We start from the raw sequence: 20,946 nt of genomic DNA on the forward strand, positions 1-20,946 counted from the left end.
TTTGCTATTGTAATCCTCTGGTTGTGCACACGGAACGTATAATTGTGTTTTGGCAGATCTGTTCCGCACTCGAGAGTGGCAAACGTTTTTCTCAAGGATAAAAACTTCACTTTTCCATTGAGTAATGGTTTTAGAGGTTTCAGCGTTTCCATCTTCTCCAGAATTAATTTCATACACCTTGCTTTCCTCTAATATAATTTTATTTTGACCTGTAAGGGCACTTGTCCTCCTCATGATTTTTCTTTCTCCACTTTCAGCATAAGTTCTTCGCTTCCAATAAATATGACTTACTTTATTTGAGCGTGAATCCAAAGGTAAGTAGCGTCTATAAATACCACAGGTGAAGTAGTCTCCATTATTTCTATGTTTATGTTCCTGGCAAGACATTTTACAGAATTCACTTATGAATTTTTTTTTTTCAATCAGAAGAAGAAGCTTTTTTTTATTGTGTTATTGTATTACGGTGTGGCGCCTCCGATCCAATTTTAGGACTTTTTTCATCTAAATTTTATTCGTTATTTTTCACGATCGGGAATCTTAGAAATAGTTTGTTTGTTTTAGAATTTCGGGCAAAGCTACTCGAGGACTATCTGTGCTAGCCCTCCATAAATTAGCAGTGTAAGACTAGAGGGAAGGCAGCTAGTCATCACCACCCACCGCCAACTCGTGGGCTACTCTTGTACCAACGAATAGTGGGATTGACCGTCACATTATAACGCCCCCACGGCTGAAAAGGCGAACAAAAGTACGACGGGATTTCAAACTCGTGACCCTCAGATTACGAGTCGCACACCTTAACCCACCTGCCCATGCCGGGCCACTTTAGAAATAATAACTTCTCACTGAATCCACTGATATGAGATTTATAGTGTGTTGATTTTAAAGAAAATATTGTGATCATGGACGTACACAGAATTTTTTTCTGGATTATTGTGCAAAGCTACTAGAAGACTATCTGTGCTAGTCGCTCCTGATTTTGAAGCGATAAACTACAGGGAAAGCAACTAGTCAACACCACCCACCACCATTTCGTAAGGTTTTTCAATCGACTAGTGGGATTTGATCGTCGCCATTGTAGACTGGTCAACACCATCCACCACCATCTCGTAAGGTTCTTTAATCGACTCGTGGGATTTGATCGTCACCGTTGTAGACTAGTCAACACCATCCACCACCATATCGTAAGGTTCTTTAATCGACTCGTGGGATTTGATCGTCACCATTGTAGACTAGTCAACACCATCTACCACCATATCGTAAGGTTCTTTAATCGACTAGTGGGATTTGATCGTCACCATTGTAGACTAGTCAACACCATCCACCACCATATCGTAAGGTTCTTTAATCGACTAGTGGGATTTGATCGTCACCATTGTAGACTAGTCAACACCATCCACCACCATATCGTAAGGTTCTTTAATCGACTAGTGGGATTTGATCGTCACCATTGTAAACTACTCATACACCATCCACCACCATATCGTAAGGTTCTTTAATCGACTCATGGGATTTGATCGTCACCATTGTAAAGCGCGCATATTTACTTGCTACCAGTTTCAGAAAAATAATTAAGTGTGAGCACTTGAAACGTGACAAGAATTTTCTGTTTCATTTTTTTATCAGCAGAATAAACATTAAATGCGTTTTTAAGCTTTACGTAAAGATTATCATCCCTATATGTAAACTAAAGTCATCTACTGGTAAACTTTCATGCAAATTACTTAAAGTAAGAAAGGAGTTATTGTACTTCGTTCATTTGACAATCATGTCATACTTTCCAAGCAGAGTAAACCCTGCTCTTGTTGGATCTTAAAGTATTCTTGTAATGTGTAGAGCACTTAACGATGTGGTATTTTTTATATTTGTACGAACTATAAGAAAGCTAGTTATTCTTTTTTGTTGCTTGAAGACTAGTTGAAACAATAAAACAACTAATGAGCGAAACACTTGAGATTTGGTGATTTTTTGAAACCATAACTGGAAAGTATTCATTTTACGTGTACATTAGCACACGATTCTGATGGAACTTGAGTAAACTTTAAACGAGTTGTTTGACCTTTGTGTGACTTTGAGTCTCTTTTGCGTTGTTATTAATTATTTGTAAATAAAACATAATACAATATAAAATTTACAATAACCTATTAAGCAGGATTTCCCTAAAAGATCATTGAGTAATCCTTTCTCCACTCTTTTGGTAATATAGGAGTTTTCACATTTTTTTGTTGTAGCCTGATTCTGTGTAGTTTCAGCAGTTCTAACATTAACACACAGTCCCTATGAAGCTAAGGTTGTCCTGTTTCCGTAAACCACGTGGTATAAAAAATAGTCCTCTCTTTGCTAGGCCCCTTATAATATTTTAGTTCGTTGATTGAAAAGGATTTAGGTTACTGAAGCAGCAGATGTCGGTATGTTAGCTCTCAGGTGGACCTGAGGCGAATCTGAAGATGAGCTCTTTGGTGAGTTTGGGGTCTCACTCCTAATAACTTACTTCAAAACTGGTTGTTTTGAACAGAGTTGACTAACGAAAAGGGATTTGTTGCCGTAAGTTAAATTTAGCCATGAGAGCATAATATGAAATATATTATTATTTATAAAATATTTACTATTACATATAATTTATAGTGTATCATTATTCGTTAATTTACTAATTTTTACTAATGTCTACACACACCCAGCTACACATTTATCTACTGTCTTTATCATATTGTAGGTAGTTTTAAGAACTAATAATATTTACCATTCACTGCTCTATGACATTCCATGGACAGCGTTACAGTGGTCACCCATGATAGTAGCAAGAACATAATATTATTTTAGGCTTACTTAAATTTAAAAACTGAGGTCTAAACACTTACGAGCAAAATGCTTAATTTTAAACAAGTGAAATGTGTATATTTAGGCTTTACTTGTATAAGGGAAATAAATAAATAGGAAACAGTGATAAATAGGATAGATAATGCATTCAAAATTAAGAACTAAAACAGCCGTTTGCCCAGACATTTAAGGTTTGTTTACCAAGAACCCTTACCCTGGTCTTAATTGCTTCGTCTAATTGTAGCCGTAAATAGAATATTGTTATGCACTGAAGTCTGACAATGATTGGCTGTATTGATTGTGTCAAGGTTGTAGCTTTGAATACACTGCAAAAGTTACCGGAACAGAGCGATCATTGTTTCTATGTGAGACCTCAATGAGCCGCCAAAGTTTGGGGAGATGTTTCTGCTACTTGAAAACTGGGAAGCTTAACTCTGCCAGTTGTGAGTCAAGAATTATATGACAACTTTTGAACGAAGCTATTTATATCAGGCACGCATGAATTTTTTACAGAAATAACTTTTACGTTGAACAAACATATGGCCATATCTGAACGTTTTCAGAGTATTTTGTTTTTTAAGCTTGTGTGGGTTCGCAGCCCCAAATATCTAAAAATAATATTTCTCACTTGATTTTTCTTATGGGGTCTCTCTTTGTGGGCAGCTCAATGCGTGTACGTGGTTTTAGTCTTAAATGTTTAGTTGCTTATACGACGATTTTGAAGAAATAATTCAAAATAAAACTCTTATTACACTGTTAGTTTACAATCTTTAAACTTTGATAAGTTGTTGTTTTTTTTCACCTGTACGCGTATAGAAAAGTTTCATGCTCTTTTACCAGATTATTCAAAAACAATTTAATAATAAAAACACACACGTATGACGGTTCTATAACCATCAGTAATAATACAACAAAAGTTATAATTTAAACAAAATTCATCAAAAATAGCAGTTGCACAAGTTCTGCTGTGATATGCAAGCATATCGTGTGTGTTTTTTCCTGGTTTAGTGATACCGGAATTATTATCAAACAATTCATTTATATCGTTTCTATGTAGTTTTGACCGGAAAATTATTGGAATTACCTTCTTTTAGTTGTTTTGTTTCTTTGTTCTCTATAATAGATAGCATCTGTTATGCCCAAGAAGGTACTGCAGTAACAATGCGTGCCTGTGTTAAAAGAGTTTCTGATTGTAACTGTTCTTGCTGTGCGTTACATAACCAGCGAATGCTGTGAAAAAACAAGGGTCACAAGGGCATATATATTAGTTCTAGGATTTTATAATTAATTATATATGACATTAAGTGTTAAGAGTAATAATACAAAATCAGCGGTGTGTGTTTTCTGTTTTCTGTTAAGAAAGACTTAAATCATTCATTTCATGAATAATGATAATAACTTGTTAACCTCTGTCCATTATACGAATCTAATGAAGTAAATATAAGAATTTATGCGCGAGAGCAAACAAAATTGTGTAATTTTCCCGAAAGGGGGTCAAAGGCCACATGTTTTAACCACTTGATCCACTACAAAGTAGTATGTTGTCCGTCAGTCAGTAGACACTAAGATGACGTCACATAAAGGATGCTTAAGATTGTAATTCGTACTGCTGTTATGTCAGTAGAAGGTTCGCATGTCATGAATCACGAGAAGAATTATGCACTTTGTAGGCTACAACACAGCTTGACAAATGAACTTCAAAAGCAAGAAATAAAAATAGTTGTTAGTCTTAGTTTTGGTTTCATTTACTGTCGAAACAGAAAACTTTCGGGAAACTGCGGAAATACAACTAATTAAACGTTACTGTATCTGCCATATGTAGTTCCGATGACTCTTGACGTTGAATATCAGGCCTACTGAGATACGACTTAGTAATGGTCTAATCGATGTTTATAATAAATATATCATCAGCTTCAGAAACAACTGTAGTAGTGTATACTAAACTAAGTGAGTGAAGTGTAATTGTTGTTGGGCGCCTACAGTAAAGGGCAAGAGAGAGTACTTGCCCCCTCACATTTCACAAAAAAATTGTACGATATAAATTTAACATCGTAGTTAAACTATCTACCTTTAGTAATTTTTATTAAAACTGTAAATTTTTGTTTGCGCTTAAGCACACATGGCAGTGTAAATACTGGGCCCCTACGTACGTGTTTTCCCCCCTCCAAATATTTTTGTGGGCGCCCGTGGTCATGATTTTCGTATTTAGAAAGCAGCAAAATAAAAATACGTCATCTCATGTAATGCTTTAAATTTTTATTAAATATATTTAGGGCTTAACAATAAAGACATGGTGAAAAGTGTGATAAATCATTAACAACAACCCTCATTATTTGGTTTCCGTTTTTGTGTTATGGTGGAGTGAATATCCTTAATAATTAATTTTTGATTAGGTTTGTTTCATGGTATGTGTAACAGATTCACTGTTGTTTACTTATTTTAATATCTTCGTTTGTTTCAGTTTAATATATGTAACGTATATTGTTAAATGAGTATTGCGCAAGTTCCGTCTGTTTAAATTTGTAGAAGTGTAACATTCAACAATACATGTTTTACAAAAACACTAGCGTATCTTCGAATATTGTTGGGCCAGGTGAATTTTCGAAAGTCTCTCCAGATTAATATAAAAGCCAGCTATTATTGTTTGATCGCTACACACAGTATACTGTAATCTTCCGAAGCTGTAATTGTGACAAACGCTTAATAATCGAAAAATCTACAGACATTTGACCAGAAACCGGTCGCACCAAACATGCTCGTCCTTTCAGCCATGGAGGCGTTATAAGGTTACAGTCAATCCCACTATTCGTTGGTTAAAGTGTAGTTCAAGAGTCGGCGGTGAGTGACGATGACTAGTTGCCTTCCCTTTATTCTTACACTACTAAATTAGGGACGACTAACGCAGATAGCCATCGTGTAGCTTTGCGCGAAATTCAAAACAAACCAGATAATTCTGAGATAAATTATAATACGTGACATATGTGAATTGTGATGCTTCCGGGTGTGAAAGCATCAGCTGGCCAGTCGTAATGAGGGTGTTAAAGTCAGTAGTCCTTCCAATGAAGAAACCACATCGGATTATTCCTTTTAGGATTAGTAGATAAACTACTGGCTTGTATCTGGTTGTTTCAGCCGCTTTTTATATTTTGTTCTTTTTGTACGCGTTTAGTTAATCGTTTTTATGTTTACTTCGTGTAGTAGTTTCTCTTCTTCACGTAATTTTGTTCGTTTCGGGGGTTTTGTTTGGGTTTCTTCGTGTTTCTCATCGTGTTTGGATTGTGTTTTCTAAATCGTGTACTTCTTGTCGCATGCCGCCTTTTGTATCTTCCGTGTTTCCATTTTATTATTCAGTGTATGAATATTTAGGGTGTAGTTTTTTCGGTGTGGTGTGTCTCATGTAGTCCTTTTTTACAAGTAGTGCTAGTGATATGAAGGCTGGGCTTACTCTTACATATTTTATGAAGAATTTGATTTCAGTAGGTGCCTTATCGCTATTCACGGGAGAATAGCTTGGTTTATAATTGCAACTCCTGTCACACCATACATGCTCACCCTTTCAGTAGTAGGAGCGTTATATGTGCGGTCAATCCCACTATTCGTTGGTAAAAGAGTAGCCCAAGAGGTGGCGGTGGATGATGATGACTAGCTGCCTTCCCTCTAGTCTTACACCACTAAATCGGACGGCTAGCGCAGATAGCTCTCGTGTATTTTTGCGCGAAATTCGAAAACAAACAAATATGCTTGCAAATCTTCTTGTGACGGCTCACCCTGCTTGTGGTTTTCTGAGCAACTTGATTGGTTGATACTTGGTGTTAGTTGCGGTTTGCTAATCTTGTTATTTGAAGTTGGCTGAGAGTAATTACGAGAATGGTTCAGAGTATAAAATACTAAAGAACGAGCTTTTTGGAGAAATAGAAAACTTTGTTCTCATCTGGTATTTCTTCTGATGGCCCAAATGCCAACAGTTCGGCTTTAAAGATTTCATATTTTCACGGCTTACCAGCGCTTAGCCAATCAAGTAGTAGTGTAACAGTGAAGCTCGTTGACGTAGGGGATTATCTTTCGTGGACAAGTCTTATTCGAAACTGAAGTTTGATTGTACTCGTAAAATGATTCCTACATTTCTATAACTATTAAAAGGAATATTGATGATGTGAATTTCTGTTATCAGCCTTTCTTATTATCAAAATCATTAAAATATTTCTTTTGTGTCGATAAGCGATCGGATTGGCAGTATGGAGAATATAGAACGTAAATCCACTGCAGTATATATCTAATAATACAGAATGTTACGCCTTTGTTTTATTTTTAATATAATTCGATTAACAGCCTGTACGCTTGAAATTTAGCAACGAATTCTAAATTGCTACAGTGCAAATGCAGCGGATAGTGTTTGTAGCGCATTAACACAGCCTGAATAAAGTATTATTCCGCACTTTGATTACCCAAAAAGGAAATCAAACAGTTTTCTAGGACTTAGTAAAAATACATTTTTCGGATATATATTTATTTTGGCAACTTTGTGAATAAATATAGTCCTTTGGGGTGAGGCATTTATGTACTATTCGGTAAATCCTAAGGAATTCATGTCAAAAGTAATTCAGCAAATGCCTTTTAGGGAAAATTTGGCAATTAATGTTAAAATGTTTGACTGTATTTATGACTGGACGTAGTCTTGTGTGGTGCCATATGGGTGAATTGTAGGATCCATTAAGTTCATACTGTTTTGTTTTGTTAGTGTAAACCTCCACAATGGGCTATAGCTCTCTTCGTTTTGTCAAACGCGGAAAATAGAACACTAGAAGCCTTTATTTTTGCTTTCTAATTCCGTAAACTTACTTTTGACCTATCAGAGGACCTGTTTTTAAATGGTGGTTGGGAAGTTCGACAAATAATCAAACTTTCTTGCTGGTACGAATGTACAGTGAATTAGTTTACCCTAAGCATTTATTTCTCTTATTTTCGGAAGAAAGCGTCCATATGTTAAATTATTTATATTAAAATGTTTGGAAAAAATGAACATTTTTAATTTGCTAATTCGAGTTCAAAATTTCTATATTTAAACATATAATAGGATTGTCAGGTTTTGAAATCCAAATGTTACCTGCTGTTTAGCGAGAGAACGTAATATTTGCAACCTCAACTTTTTTTTAGCTTTGTTTTCGTGGCCAAATGGCTAAGACACTCGACTCGTAATTTGAGGGTCGCGGTTTCGAATCCCTGTCACATCCAATATGCTCGCCCTTTCAACTTTGGGGCGTTATAATGTTATGGTCAATCTCACTATTCGTTGGTAAATGAGTAGCCCAAGAGTTGGCCTTGGGTGATGATGACCACTGTGATTCTATCTGACGCTTCGATTTTGTTTTGAGAAGGTATGACAGAGGTTGAAAACATTATATTTAACCACTTTTGTAGCCTCATTGTGTCGTTATGGTTCCTGTTGCCAAAACATGTCGTGCTGTAATTTTGACGATAGCCCTCCAGCGTATTTTCCATCCCTAGAGACTCACTCCTAAGGCTGTCATGTAAAAGTAAAGCCCCATCCGACTGTTTCTGAGCGCCTGTGTTTCAACAGTCTGGTCACACAGAAGTCCACATAACACTTTGTATGGGCCTTAACCAGAATTGTTTGTTTGTGTTTTCTTGTAGCAAAGCCACATCGATTTATCTAGTGAGTCTACCGAGGGGAATCGAACTAATGATTTTAGTGTTGTAAATCCGTTAACTTACCGCTATGCTAGCGGGAGGCTTTAACCAGAATTAGTGAGTGGATTAACACTTTTTGTGTAGGAATGGTCTCCTATATTGACACATTAGAAAAATCATCTGGATGTTCTTCTCTATACAACATCAGAAGGTAGATATGAGGAACTACCTGGCTTAGTCACTCTATCTCTGTAAGTCATTAGAAGATAGATGTGAGGAACTAACTGACTTAGTCACTATCTCTGTAGGTCATCAGAAGGTAGATGTGAGGAACTACCTGACTTAGTCACTCTTATCTCTGTAGGTCATCAGAAGGTAGATGTTAGGAACTACCTGACTTAGTCACTATCTCTGTAAGTCATCAGAAGGTAGATGTTAGGAACTACCTTACTTAATCACTCTATCTTTGTAACTCATCAGAAGGTAGATGTGAGGAACTACCTGACTTAGTCACTATCTCTCTAAGTCATCAGAAGGTAGATGTTAGGAACTACCTGGCTCATCAGGTCATCAGAAGGTAGATGTGAGGAACTACCTGACTTAGTCACTTTATCTCTGTAGGTCATCAGAAGGTAGATGTGAGGAACTACCTGACTTCTTCACTATCTCTGTAGGTCATCAGAAGGTAGATGTTAGGAACTACCTGACTTAATCACTCTATCTTTGTAACTCATCAGAAGGTAGATGTGAGGAACTACCTGACTTAGTCACTATCTCTCTAAGTCATCAGAAGGTAGATGTTAGAAACTACCTGGCTTAGTCACTCTATCTCTGTAGGTCATCAGAAGGTAGATGTGAGGAACTACCTGGCTTAGTCACTCTATCTCTGTAGGTCATCAGAAGGTAGATGTTAGGAACTACCTGACTTAGTCACTCTATCTCCGGTAACTATACTGTTTCCAGAGTATGCCAAAGTTGAAAAGTACGAAATAACCAAACCGAGATTTCTTAGTTTTATGTCATCGTCTTCTACAAGAGGCCTAGCACCTGTCTCGTTCTTTCAGTAATAATACTTTTAATATCATTTGGTAAAACAAAACAGTGTTCACAATACTTGACTATCTAATTTATTATTATTTTGTGCAAAATTTATAAAGCTTTAGAATACACTATAACCTACGTACGTCATTTTATAAAAAAAAAAAAAAAACGTATGAGGGAAAAATTATCGCTAAATAGAAAAAATACTATGTAGGCTGGCTACTGAACTTGAAAAAAGGAATCAAACAATATAGTTTGTTTGTTTTTTAATTTCGCGCAAAGCTACACGAGGACTATCTGTGCTAGCCGTCCCTAATTTGGCAATATAAGGCAGCGAGTCATCACCACCCACCGCCAACTCTTGGGCTACTCTTTTACCAACGAACAGTGGGATTGACCGTCATATTTTAATGCCCCCACGGCTGAAAAAACGAGCATGTGTGGTCCCACGGGGATTCGAATCTGCGACCCTTAAGTCGAACGTCTTAACCTGGCCATGCCGGGCCGCAAGATAAGGACGGAAGTGGACATATCACTTGATCGGCTAATGATCACATAGCAGACTGAGATGTCATACCTTTACAGGAAGAATAAAATCCTTACATTACTGGCTTACTCATTGGCAAAAGAAATAAAGCCAGAATTTCTAATCGTAAAATGTTACTCTATTGTAAAGTAGTTAAAAAAAACAAAACGTATTCTGAAGTTAATTAAAGGACGGTATAATAATGAAAGCTGAGATTCTATTCAAACATCAAACTTGTAATAAACAAAGCGAAGAAGCCGGTAATGTAAGGATTTATTCTTCATCTAAAGTCGAGATAGCTAAGTCTGTTCTCTGATCATCACCAGGATCAAAAGATATGTCAACTTCTTTCCCTGTACTGTTTGATCTGTAAAGTACAAGAACTTTGGCTGATTGAACCGATTGGGATTTACTGTCAATTTTATAATACGTTCATAGTTTACATTGAGAAGCATGATCAGTGTCAGGGTCTTTGTGTTAGTAGGCTAGAATTATTTTACAGTAGGTATCTGTGGCTTGTTGGCGATAAATTCAAACTATAAACGAACCACACACAATCCACTTGCGTGTGTTGTTGTTTTTTTATAGCAAAGCCACCTCGGGCTATCTACTGCAATCTGCTTGCAATAAAATGTTTTCAAAACAAGTTAAAAGTACGTACAAAAAAGATTTTTTGCACTAATGAATATCACAGTTGTATCTAAAATCTGAATAATTCTACTTTCTTGTCGAAAGTCCACACAAGTTGATTAAGTATTGAATACTTTAGATCCCAACCGAGAAACGAAACGAAACCTTGGAAGGAGTTTAGTTTAGAGAGAGAGAGAAGTCTGAGAATTCTCTCCCCATCAGGGGTGTTCAGGAACGTTGTAGTTCCTCTTCGTCCCTGCTCGTGGAAGATAATTTATTTGCGTGTGGAAGATTTCCTGTATTTTAATTTGGCTTGTTTGAAGCAATAAAGTGAGGTGGGTCAGTATGAAAATGTCGAGTGAGGACGCAGAGCGAGACAAAGGCGGCAAAAATGAAGTGGACAAGTCCGGCGCCCGCCAGTAGAAAAGAAGGAAGTCGCAGACCAACCCCTTGATGATGCGTTTTCCCCTGCGCCGGTTCGCTCCTCATTAGTCAACCAGGTGACCCTCGGCTTCCCGAAGATCACCGTGTCGACGCCGAGCTTAGTGCGGACGCCCGATGAACATAAATCATTATACAGCAGAACTCCAAACCTCAACCGTCCACCAACTCTGGCCTCCAAGTAGATGGATTACAGGAGAACGTCACAACCCCCAGCACAAACTGACAAGATGAATTATTCTCCTTATATCTGTTAAACTGCGAAACTCACTTTAGATACTACCTGTTACGGCTAGATTACAAATAACTCGGTATACCTTAACTTTGTTAACTTAACGTTTTCCAACATGTTCGTTTGTAAAAGAGTTGGCGGTGGGTAGTTATGACTAGCTGCCTTCCCTCTAGTCGTACGCTGCTAAATTAAGGACAGCTAGCGCAGATAGCCCTCGTGTAGCTTTATCCGAAATTGAAACCAAACCAATATGTTAGTTACCACGGTTGTATCCAGAGATGTAAAAAAGTTATGGGCCTTTTTCCGTCAAACTTCCACCCAAGCTGGTTCGTTACTTTTGTACAGAACTGACAAGACAAATAATTTTTTTTATGTCTCTGTTGTTAAAATAAAGCTGTGAAACTCACACTTTGGATTTTTTTCTTTTAACTTTTCCGTGTATCGGCCGTCTTCATAATAACGTTTTTTGCTGTCATTTGGTTGAAGACAGTGGTTTTCGCGCCATTTCTTTGTTGCAAGCTGGTTTTGATTGTTGTCACTGTTCTCTTGTATTTTGTGGATTAATTTGTTGTTAAAGGCTTCTCCTTCTCACTTACACATATACATGTAGATAATATAGTCAGAATGCTATCATAGCAGTTTGAGAGTTATACGTTTTTTGGTGGCTTTTATTGACGTAAATTGATTTCTTTTTATCCCGATCTTAAGGTTTTCTGTAACTTTTATATCTTGCATTAAAAATTACTTTAAATTTTTTGTCGTGAGTCATAGAAGGATGCATCGCTTAAATTATAACAATACCGAAACAAGAAATGTGTCGAAAGAATCGTCAAAGATAAGTAACAACATTTTTTGTTTGCAAATTCTTTAAATAATTTTTCTTTTCATCTGATATGAAACTGCTTTCCTCCCTATATTACCTCAGCCTTATTCATTCTTCAACATAAGATGTTACAAAAAAGAAAAGGAAAAATAATTTATGACTCCTATAGCCATTGCTATAATAAACATCGAGAAAAGATGATATAAGCCCATAAAACGTTTGTATTGAAATCGTTTGATGATAAGACAAACACACTGTCTCTCTCACACACACAACAATATACAACTGAAGTGACTAAAGTAAGAAACTCGTAAGATTATCTTTAGTGTTTTATATATTCGATTCATAAAATGGAATGAAATTTCACGTTTAATAACTGACGTTTTTACTACACCCCAGTGTAGGGGTTGGCCATGTCATCAATTATTTGTGATACGTTTTGTACCGCCCCACTTATCCATTTGATTTTGTGGGATGTCAGTTGACACTTAAAATTAGCAAAAAGCGTGAAAAGATCGTTATAGGAATATCCGGTTGATCGGAGTTGACATTCTTGGGTAGCTTAACGTTTCATTTTATAAATTGTTTTAAACAGTTTATATTGCTGACAAATCTACTTTGATAAGCGTAGTTTTTGAACTGTGGCAAGAAGGAAAGTTAAGTATGATGACAAAAAATATCATATGTTTATTTTGTGTGTGTGTGTATTTGTCCATATGTACATATGTGTGATAGATAGCCACAAAGATATAATGAGAATGTTTTAAAAATTCACAAACCTTAATTAAGTATTAAGTTTTGTTTCTGTTTCGTACTTGTAGGGAGAAATTGGGTTTGCCACGTTGCCAGAACAAATCCATCGAAAGTCAGTGAAAAAAGGCTTCGACTTTACCATGATGGTAGTTGGTAAGTACTTATTTATCTAAATAAAAATGATGTTTTTACAGTTGTAATCAGTTCTTCTGAAAATATGTGTTTTTTCTTTCAGCGTCAGGTGAACTGAATTAAATAGGTAAAGTTATTCAACCAATTGGGAAACCTGCGGCTATTTAAATTTAAGGTCAAGAGTTGTAGATCACAAAGTCGCATACCGAGTAAATAATATGGCGTTAATAGTTTCAAGATGTGCGTAATATCCGCTAACAGTATCTATATAGAAATTAGAAATATGGAATGTGACGTCAGGAAGGTTCAGAGGCCCTCTATTTTCAAATTCTATAGCAGCGTTACTGGTGTAAATATAATGTTACGGGATTCAAGAATATTACAGATGCCGCAATTTACGTTTCAACCATGTGTCCCCACAGAAAGGTTGCCAAGTGAAGATATAACGAAAATTGTACTTTTGTTTTGGGTAGTTGCTAGGTGAATTCTGGAAATACGTTTTAAGCTTCCAGTTAACTTCCTCAAATTCACTGCATCCGCTATATCTAAAGGCAACCTGTTACAGAGAACAACTGCCCTGTTACATAAATAAAATGGCCAAAGCCAAAAATGACTTCTTCTCTGTCAAAATTTGTCCCCTAGTCTTACCATTCTCACCACTAAATGTGATGAAAGATCATGCATCAACACTTCCACTAATTTTGATACCTCATTCAAATCCCTCTAACTTTCCTTTTCAAGAGAAAATAAGTACTGAGATCTCAAACTATCCTAATATGCTAACCTTTTATATCCCAGGTATCATCCTTTTACCTCTGCTCTGAACCATTTCCAACAGTTCAATGTCATTTCTGAGTTAAAGACCAAAACTGAACGTAATACCCTGTAGAATGATGTTATAAACTCTTTAGGCTTGTAATCAATGTTTCTGTATATCCAACTTGCCATGTGACTAGCGACAGCACATTGCTTGGATGGCTCAAGAGACTAATTAACCAGAATACCAAGACCTTTTACTTTCATAACATTGTTAAGGTTATTCCCATCAAAATTATATTTGTAATTCAAATTATCATATGCCAAATACATTACCTTGCATTTGTTATAAACAAAATTGATCTGTTATTTATTTGTCAAACTTGCCAAATAATCCAAAATATTTTGTAAAGTAGTAGCATTTTCTTTGACAGCCAGCAACACCAAAAGTGTTAATGTTGTTAGCAGATTTAATCTACTGACTATTCCTTCACCAATATCATTGATATAAATTTAAAAAAGCAAAGTTGCTAATATTAAGTTTTGATGTGCCTCACTTGTAATTTTAATCCTGTTTGACTGAACTTCATTCATAACAACACTCTGCTTGTTTTAATCTTGCTAGTTTTGTGTAATGAACCAGACTATCCACCATATTTACAAAGAAAACCTTTTTAACAAGCCTTTTATGTGGCACCTTGTCAACTTCTTTCTGAAAATCCAAGTGTATGAGATCCACACCTGTACCCTCATCATTGTTAGCACTAACTTCTTCAGAGACTTTCAAGTTATCTCAGTCTGAAAACTTGATTGAATTTTTAATTTACAATACAAATAAACAGATTGCATACATTTTAAGGACAATATGCATACTTGCATAGACAAATGAACTTATTTCCTCTGTTGGATTGGTTATTGTCATTGCATTCAGCCTTTATTCTCAAACCAGTTTTGATGAAATCCAAGTAGAACTCTCCAAAAACTTGGTTTCATGCTTCCATGAAATCTTGTTTTTGTCTTGAGATGCCATTACTATGTGACCAATCACTCTCTTTCTCATAGCATTCACTGTGACATACTGATGTCATCTCTTTAGCCAGTAAGAGAACATCCCTATATCTTTGCAGACAGGGGAAGTGACACGTAATATAAAAAATGGAAAGAACGTGCTTGAACTGAACTAAAGAACTGAAATAATTGTCTGGAACATTATTTTCATGCCTGAACTGCATAAAAATAAACTAAATACATCAGCCACAAGTGACAAAATTTCTCTAAGACCTATCACTCTGTTAGATAACCACATATCCTCAGTGATGAACTCTTCATAATTACAAATCATTCAGTTCATGGAAAATGCATTTTATCGTTTATGAAAAATTTAAAACTTAAGGCACACAAGTATTAAAAAGAGGACAGTAAAATTTATTGGTGAAGAAAGCAGAAAACTGTGCAGAAACTAATTCTGTGATCATGACATCTTAAGTCATTCTTACTACTTTACTTTCTAATTCTACCAAATTTACTCTTTTCCCCATCAGATTCAGTAGTAAGTGCAAATGACTTGAGATTCGAAAGAAAATATGTTATGGAGTTTACTCTGAATTCTCTGAGTGTGACTAACTTTGAAGTAGGATGGGAGAGACTAAAAAACAAATCTTTTTTTAAATTTCAAATAGTAATCAAAGTGATGACTACAGTTGATGGATATTAGTTATATACTGGAGATATAGCTCTGGACTATGAATTTAAACCTGAATCTAAAATAATTTTTTTCCAAACTGAGAGAGCACAGCACTGTATGCAAAACTATGAGCAAGTGCTACTCACATCAATGTTCATCATTTCATAACCAGGCAAGAGCAATCAGAGGGATTGCACGCTCTCACTCTGCTGTTCTTTTTCAAGACTGCATGCATTAGTATAAGGTAACCTCAAATTTCACCCTCAAAAACTCAGAAAATCCTTCTCAATTCAGAATGATCAATGATCTGGATAATGTTTTGTAGTGTTATGAGATTTTCAACTGTAACAAATCTAATAACACTTTATAGAGTTATTAATCCAAAACCATTAAAATGCCTTATGTCTCCATTATAAAAAAATTCCTCAAAGTAATCTAGATTTGGATTTGAATCCAGACCAAATTTGGGATAAACTGTTCCATACCACCTTCCCATCTTGTGTAAAATTTTCTTGTACACTGATTTATTAGTTTTTAAAATTTACATGTGGAAACACACAGGGAGACAGACACACACACTCTGACTCGATTGCAAAACTCTCCAGGAAGGTCCTCCATTGCATAGTTTATTCTACTATACAGCACTCTTTCTCATGATCAAAGTTCTGTTAAAACTATACATACATGCAGTTATAAATGAATCTGTGTGAAATAATTTGAAATATTATAGTGAAATTTTTCACTCCACTTTCTACAGAACATAGGAAATATTAGATGTTTTTCATACAACAACAATAAATTAAATGAAAATTATGAAACGAATATTTAAATAGATGACTTACCTTCCATATTCTACTGAAAATTCATTATGTAAAACTTGAAAATAGGCACATTTTGTGGGATAATATGATTTTCCCCAATATTCTGGCACATTTTAATTTCTGTGGAAGTTACTTTGACTTGAAGGTAAAATGATAAATTGAAACTTATTGTCTTTACAATCAGAACTGCTAAAGTATGAAAAATATTTCTATAAAGCCAGTTTATTTTTTACATCAGTTTATAAATTAAGAATACCCTATTAACTTTATAGATTACTACAATGTAGATGGCATACATGTTTTATAACAATAAAAAATATAGCTTAGGGTTATACCTTTGGTAAATTGTCTATAACTTGTATAATATTAATAGTTTAGATACCTATGTAACCACTCTTTTCATTTTCAGGAGAGTCTGGACTTGGAAAATCAACACTTATCAATAGCTTGTTTCTGACAGATCTTTACAAAGAAAGAAAAATATTAAATGTTGAAGGTTAGTTTATTTTGAAATAACAGTAGGCAATTAATACTAACTTTTATGTACTAAAAATATTTTATAGTAGTGATCCTGGAGGTTTGTGCAAAAAACATAGTTTATGTGTGTAGATTCATATCTTATTTTATTTTAAATAATATTTTATTTGTCTTTATAAAATGCTGTAACATCTATGTTTTTTTAGTGTGTGTGTGTAATTATGGGTTGTTCACTTCTCTCTCTTATAGTCATCCCCAACCCCCCAAACATTATACATACTGACAATGTTTGAATGAGGTGTCTTACTAGACACCTCTTGACTTGAGAGTGGTTGACGTTAGGGTGTGTGTTTGTTATCAGATAAAATTAAGACAAAGATAATTATTGCTCTTTATGGTAAGTTTGTACCTTCATTGAGATTTATGCATTGTCTTTTATGGTGAATAAAAGATTTGGTGTGGCCTGTAATGTAGATTTCATGAACAAAATATGGTGGCTCATGAGTCTAAGTAGTAGTTTGTGGTTACAGTGTTTAATCCTAAAGCAAATTGCACAAACATTAACTCAAAAGAGTGTGGAACCATGTGTGTTCATGATAGTTAGTACCTGTGGAAATATAGGCCATATTCCCCATGTAGTGTAGTGTAATAACTTTTGTTGAGGTTTCAAACTGGCAGCTGAAGGAAGTTGTACTTATACACACTTATAACTAAGTTACCAGTCAAGCACTTGCAAGTTTGTTTTAGTTTAATAGTGTTAGCTTTCAGTGATCCATATTAGTTGGAACTAATATAAGTTATTAAAGATTCAGATTTTATGAACAAACAAGAAAGGTAAACTGGTTTAAATTGATGAATGAAGAGTGTAAGTAAACTGACTGAATTACAAGAATATTGCAAATAATTGAAAGTTAACATTGCACCAATTAAACTTGAAACAAATATTGCAGGGTTTGGGTATCTTGTATTAAAGATCACCATGTCATGCCAGTTCATGTTGTCATGTGTGGTCATGCAGAAAAGTTTCCATTGCAAAAGGTTCTGTTATGAGATTATCATGTTCAAATCATCCCCCTCTTACCTGCATGTTTTCTATGATCGATCCAATTTATAATGACCACTGTTTCCCAATGCCAGATTCAACAATCTGGCCACACAAAAATCTGTATGCACTATTCTGCATCTATTGACTTTAGTGGTATCTTTTCATATGGAATAACATCATATGAATACCTGTTTCATTCTGTAGCTGCTTAAGGTATGTGGAAATTAAATAAACATGTTGTGAAAGTAATGTAACTAAAAGATTAGTAAAAAGTTTTAATTTAATGGAGTAATAAGGATCATCAAAACATTATAGCAACAAGTTGAACCAAAATGTAAAGATTATATTTTCAAGCCTACAACTAAGAACTCTAAGAAAAGTAAACAAGGCTAGAAATAATGTATACATTATTTTTGGTGCTACAAAGTTCTATTTTGACACCATCTCTACAGCACTTATCAGATCTAGTGGAGACAAAATAGGGATTATTAGCATGAGAAAAGCTGTAAGCAGCAGATCTCCAGCCACCTTTGCTCACTTCTCTTGCAGTTCCTGTTTGTAGATTTAATGCTCTCTGTTTAATTATCTTGTATGTTGCCCCTTGGTGTGGATTCCTGTATGTGGTAACAGAACCTCCCAGGGAAGGTTCTGTTCTTTCAGTTTACCTCCTCTGGGATCTAAACATCCACCCACGTGTTTGCCGTGCGTGGTGACTCTTGAAGGGGAGGGGAGGATCCTGATGATTGATGAGTCCAACCCTAACACACCACTTTGGCCTTGAATTCCTGTAGAAGGGCAGCTTTGGGGTGACCCCCTAGAGTCAATCAGCTGGTCCACTTGGCCTAGGGTCAACCAAGTACCAGTGTTGGATGCTCTCAACAACTGTTGGTGACAGTGTATCTGAAGCTGGTGTTTGGGTATAGTGCTCATGAAACCCTGGTGGTGCTGCAGTGCCCTTGTTTAGCACCATAGTATGTCCTCTTATAGGGCTTCATGGTGGGTGGAGTCAGTGGGCACTAAAATATTCTTTTTTTTTATGGATCCTCCAAATAAAAACTTAAACAATGAAAAAAACAGTCTATAAGTAAATGACCACCTATTGAACATTCTGAGCAGCAATCTTCAAAATCTGTACCACCTGTTGTATCTCATTTTCTTATACTACATTCTATTTCAGACAAATATTTAGGGTAAATGTCTCCCTTTTTCATTCAGAAGAGACTCGAGGGACTTGCTGGCTCTCCAAAGTCAGTAAAGAAGCTTCAATCTGGTGACATATTGGTGTAAACATTCACATCTCAACACAGTGAACTCCTCTTGCATTCAAAGGCAATTGAGGATATACCTATTAAAGTTACACCTCGTGCTACTTTGAATTCATCACGAGGAGTTATTGTTGAGAGGGATGTGAAGAACATCCCTGAGTCAGAGATTTTTGCTGGTTTCTCCACCCAAGGAGTTTCTGCAGTGAGGCGTATCTCCACTTGCAAAGATGGAATTATGATGCCGACCAATGTCCTCATTCTAACATTTATATCGCCTAGTCAACCTGCCACCATCAAGGCAGGTTATCTTAATTCTAAGGTATGGCCATACCTTCCAAACCCTCTCAGATGTTTCCAGTGTCAGCAGTTCAGTCACTCGTAGACATCTTGTTGTGGTTCCTTGACGTGTGCTCATTGCAGTGGCAAGGACCACAATACCTATGAGTTTGAAGCAGACCTACATTGCATCAGTTGCAATGGCTTTCACCCATCCTACTTTCATTCTTGCCCTAAATGGTTGGAAGAAAAAAGAGGTGCAGCATATGAAAACAATTCAAAACATTAATTACCCTGATGCTTGAAAGTTGTTCTCCATCACTTCATCTCGGACATATAATGCTGCACTTTGTTCCACCAATACAGTGGGAGTGCAGATGGATTTCTCTGTGCCTCCAAAAGAATCATTCTCAAACCAAATGAAAAGTCTTTTTGACCTCCATGGTTAACAAGTTAATGAATCAACATGAACATCCATCTTTGTCCCTAACATACATTGCAGAAGATGTACCCAAGGAAATGCTCATAACCGGAACCAAAGAAATTGGATTTTGGGGTTTGCTACCATCTTGTATGTCTTTCCTTACAGGAAACAGTTCTGAAACCTGCCAAAACAGTCACCTTTTGGTAGTTTACTTTTTACAGAAATGACAGGTTGTGTGATGGATGAGTGCATGGAGGGGTGGCACCTTTGGTTAATCAACATGTGTCCAACCTGTCTTTGCCACTCAACACACCCTTGAGGCCGTAGCCATCCGTGTTTTCTTGGGTTGTACCATCACTGTTTGTTCTCTACCTGTTGCCTGGAAAGACCTATGATCAATCAGACCTTGATGCTATCATTGAACAGTTGCTGTCTCCATTTTTAATCCTGACAGAAATGACAGGTTATGTGATGGATGAGTGCATGGAGGGGTGGCACTTTTGGTTAATCAACATGTGTCCAACCTGTCTTTGCCACTCAACACACCCTTGAGGCCGTAGCCATCCATGTTTCCTTGGGTCGTACCATCACTGTTTGTTCTCTACCTGTTGCCTGGAAGGACCTATGATCATTGAACAGTTGCTGTCTCCATTTTTAATCCTGGGGGACTTTAATGGACATCATCCCCTCTGTGGAAGTGCTGATATTGATGGGAGAGGTTGCTCCATAGAGCATATGCTCTCTGATCACAACCTTTTCAATATTGGTTCTTCTACTTATTTTCATACACCTAGTTGGTCCTTTACTGCTACTGATCTCTCAGTTTGTTTCCCTTCACTGTTCTCCCACTTTTCATGGAAGGTTTACAATAACCCACGAGGCAGTGATCATTTTCCTATAATTTTGAGAGAGACTGGCTGTGGTCGATACCACTCGACCTGTGTGCCGTGGTGGAAGCTGGATCAAGCAAACTGTCCCACTTTCACTGCTTTTGCAGAACTTGATCCTGCCATTGTCTATAAGTTATCAATAGATGACTGTGTGGCAGCATAAACTGACTGTATTATACAGGTAGCTGCTCAATGTATTCGTAAAACCTTGACATGTTTTCCGTGACATCCTCATTCCTGGTGGAATCCTGCTTGCCACATGGCATG

General features: G+C 36.3%; 1 protein-coding gene across 8 annotated transcripts in view; it reads left to right on the forward strand.

Annotated features, from left to right (window-relative positions):
• The window catches only part of LOC143239764 (septin-2-like), an 84,597-nt gene that overhangs the window by 20,755 nt on the left and 42,896 nt on the right, over window positions 1-20,946 (forward strand). For 5 of the 8 annotated variants that reach the window (XM_076481243.1, XM_076481245.1, XM_076481242.1 and 2 more), the window contains exons 2-3: window positions 12,978-13,062; window positions 16,712-16,798. In XM_076481243.1, coding sequence (XP_076337358.1) covers window positions 12,978-13,062; window positions 16,712-16,798 — 172 coding nt within the window. Of the gene's footprint in view, window positions 1-2,379; window positions 2,542-12,798; window positions 12,818-12,977; window positions 13,063-16,711; window positions 16,799-20,946 lie in introns of those variants that run through there. The other 3 variants (XM_076481247.1, XM_076481244.1, XM_076481246.1) reach the window with 3 other exon arrangements.

This window comes from Tachypleus tridentatus, chromosome 13 (assembly GCF_004210375.1).
Source record: "Tachypleus tridentatus isolate NWPU-2018 chromosome 13, ASM421037v1, whole genome shotgun sequence".
Taxonomy (NCBI): domain Eukaryota; kingdom Metazoa; phylum Arthropoda; class Merostomata; order Xiphosura; family Limulidae; genus Tachypleus; species Tachypleus tridentatus.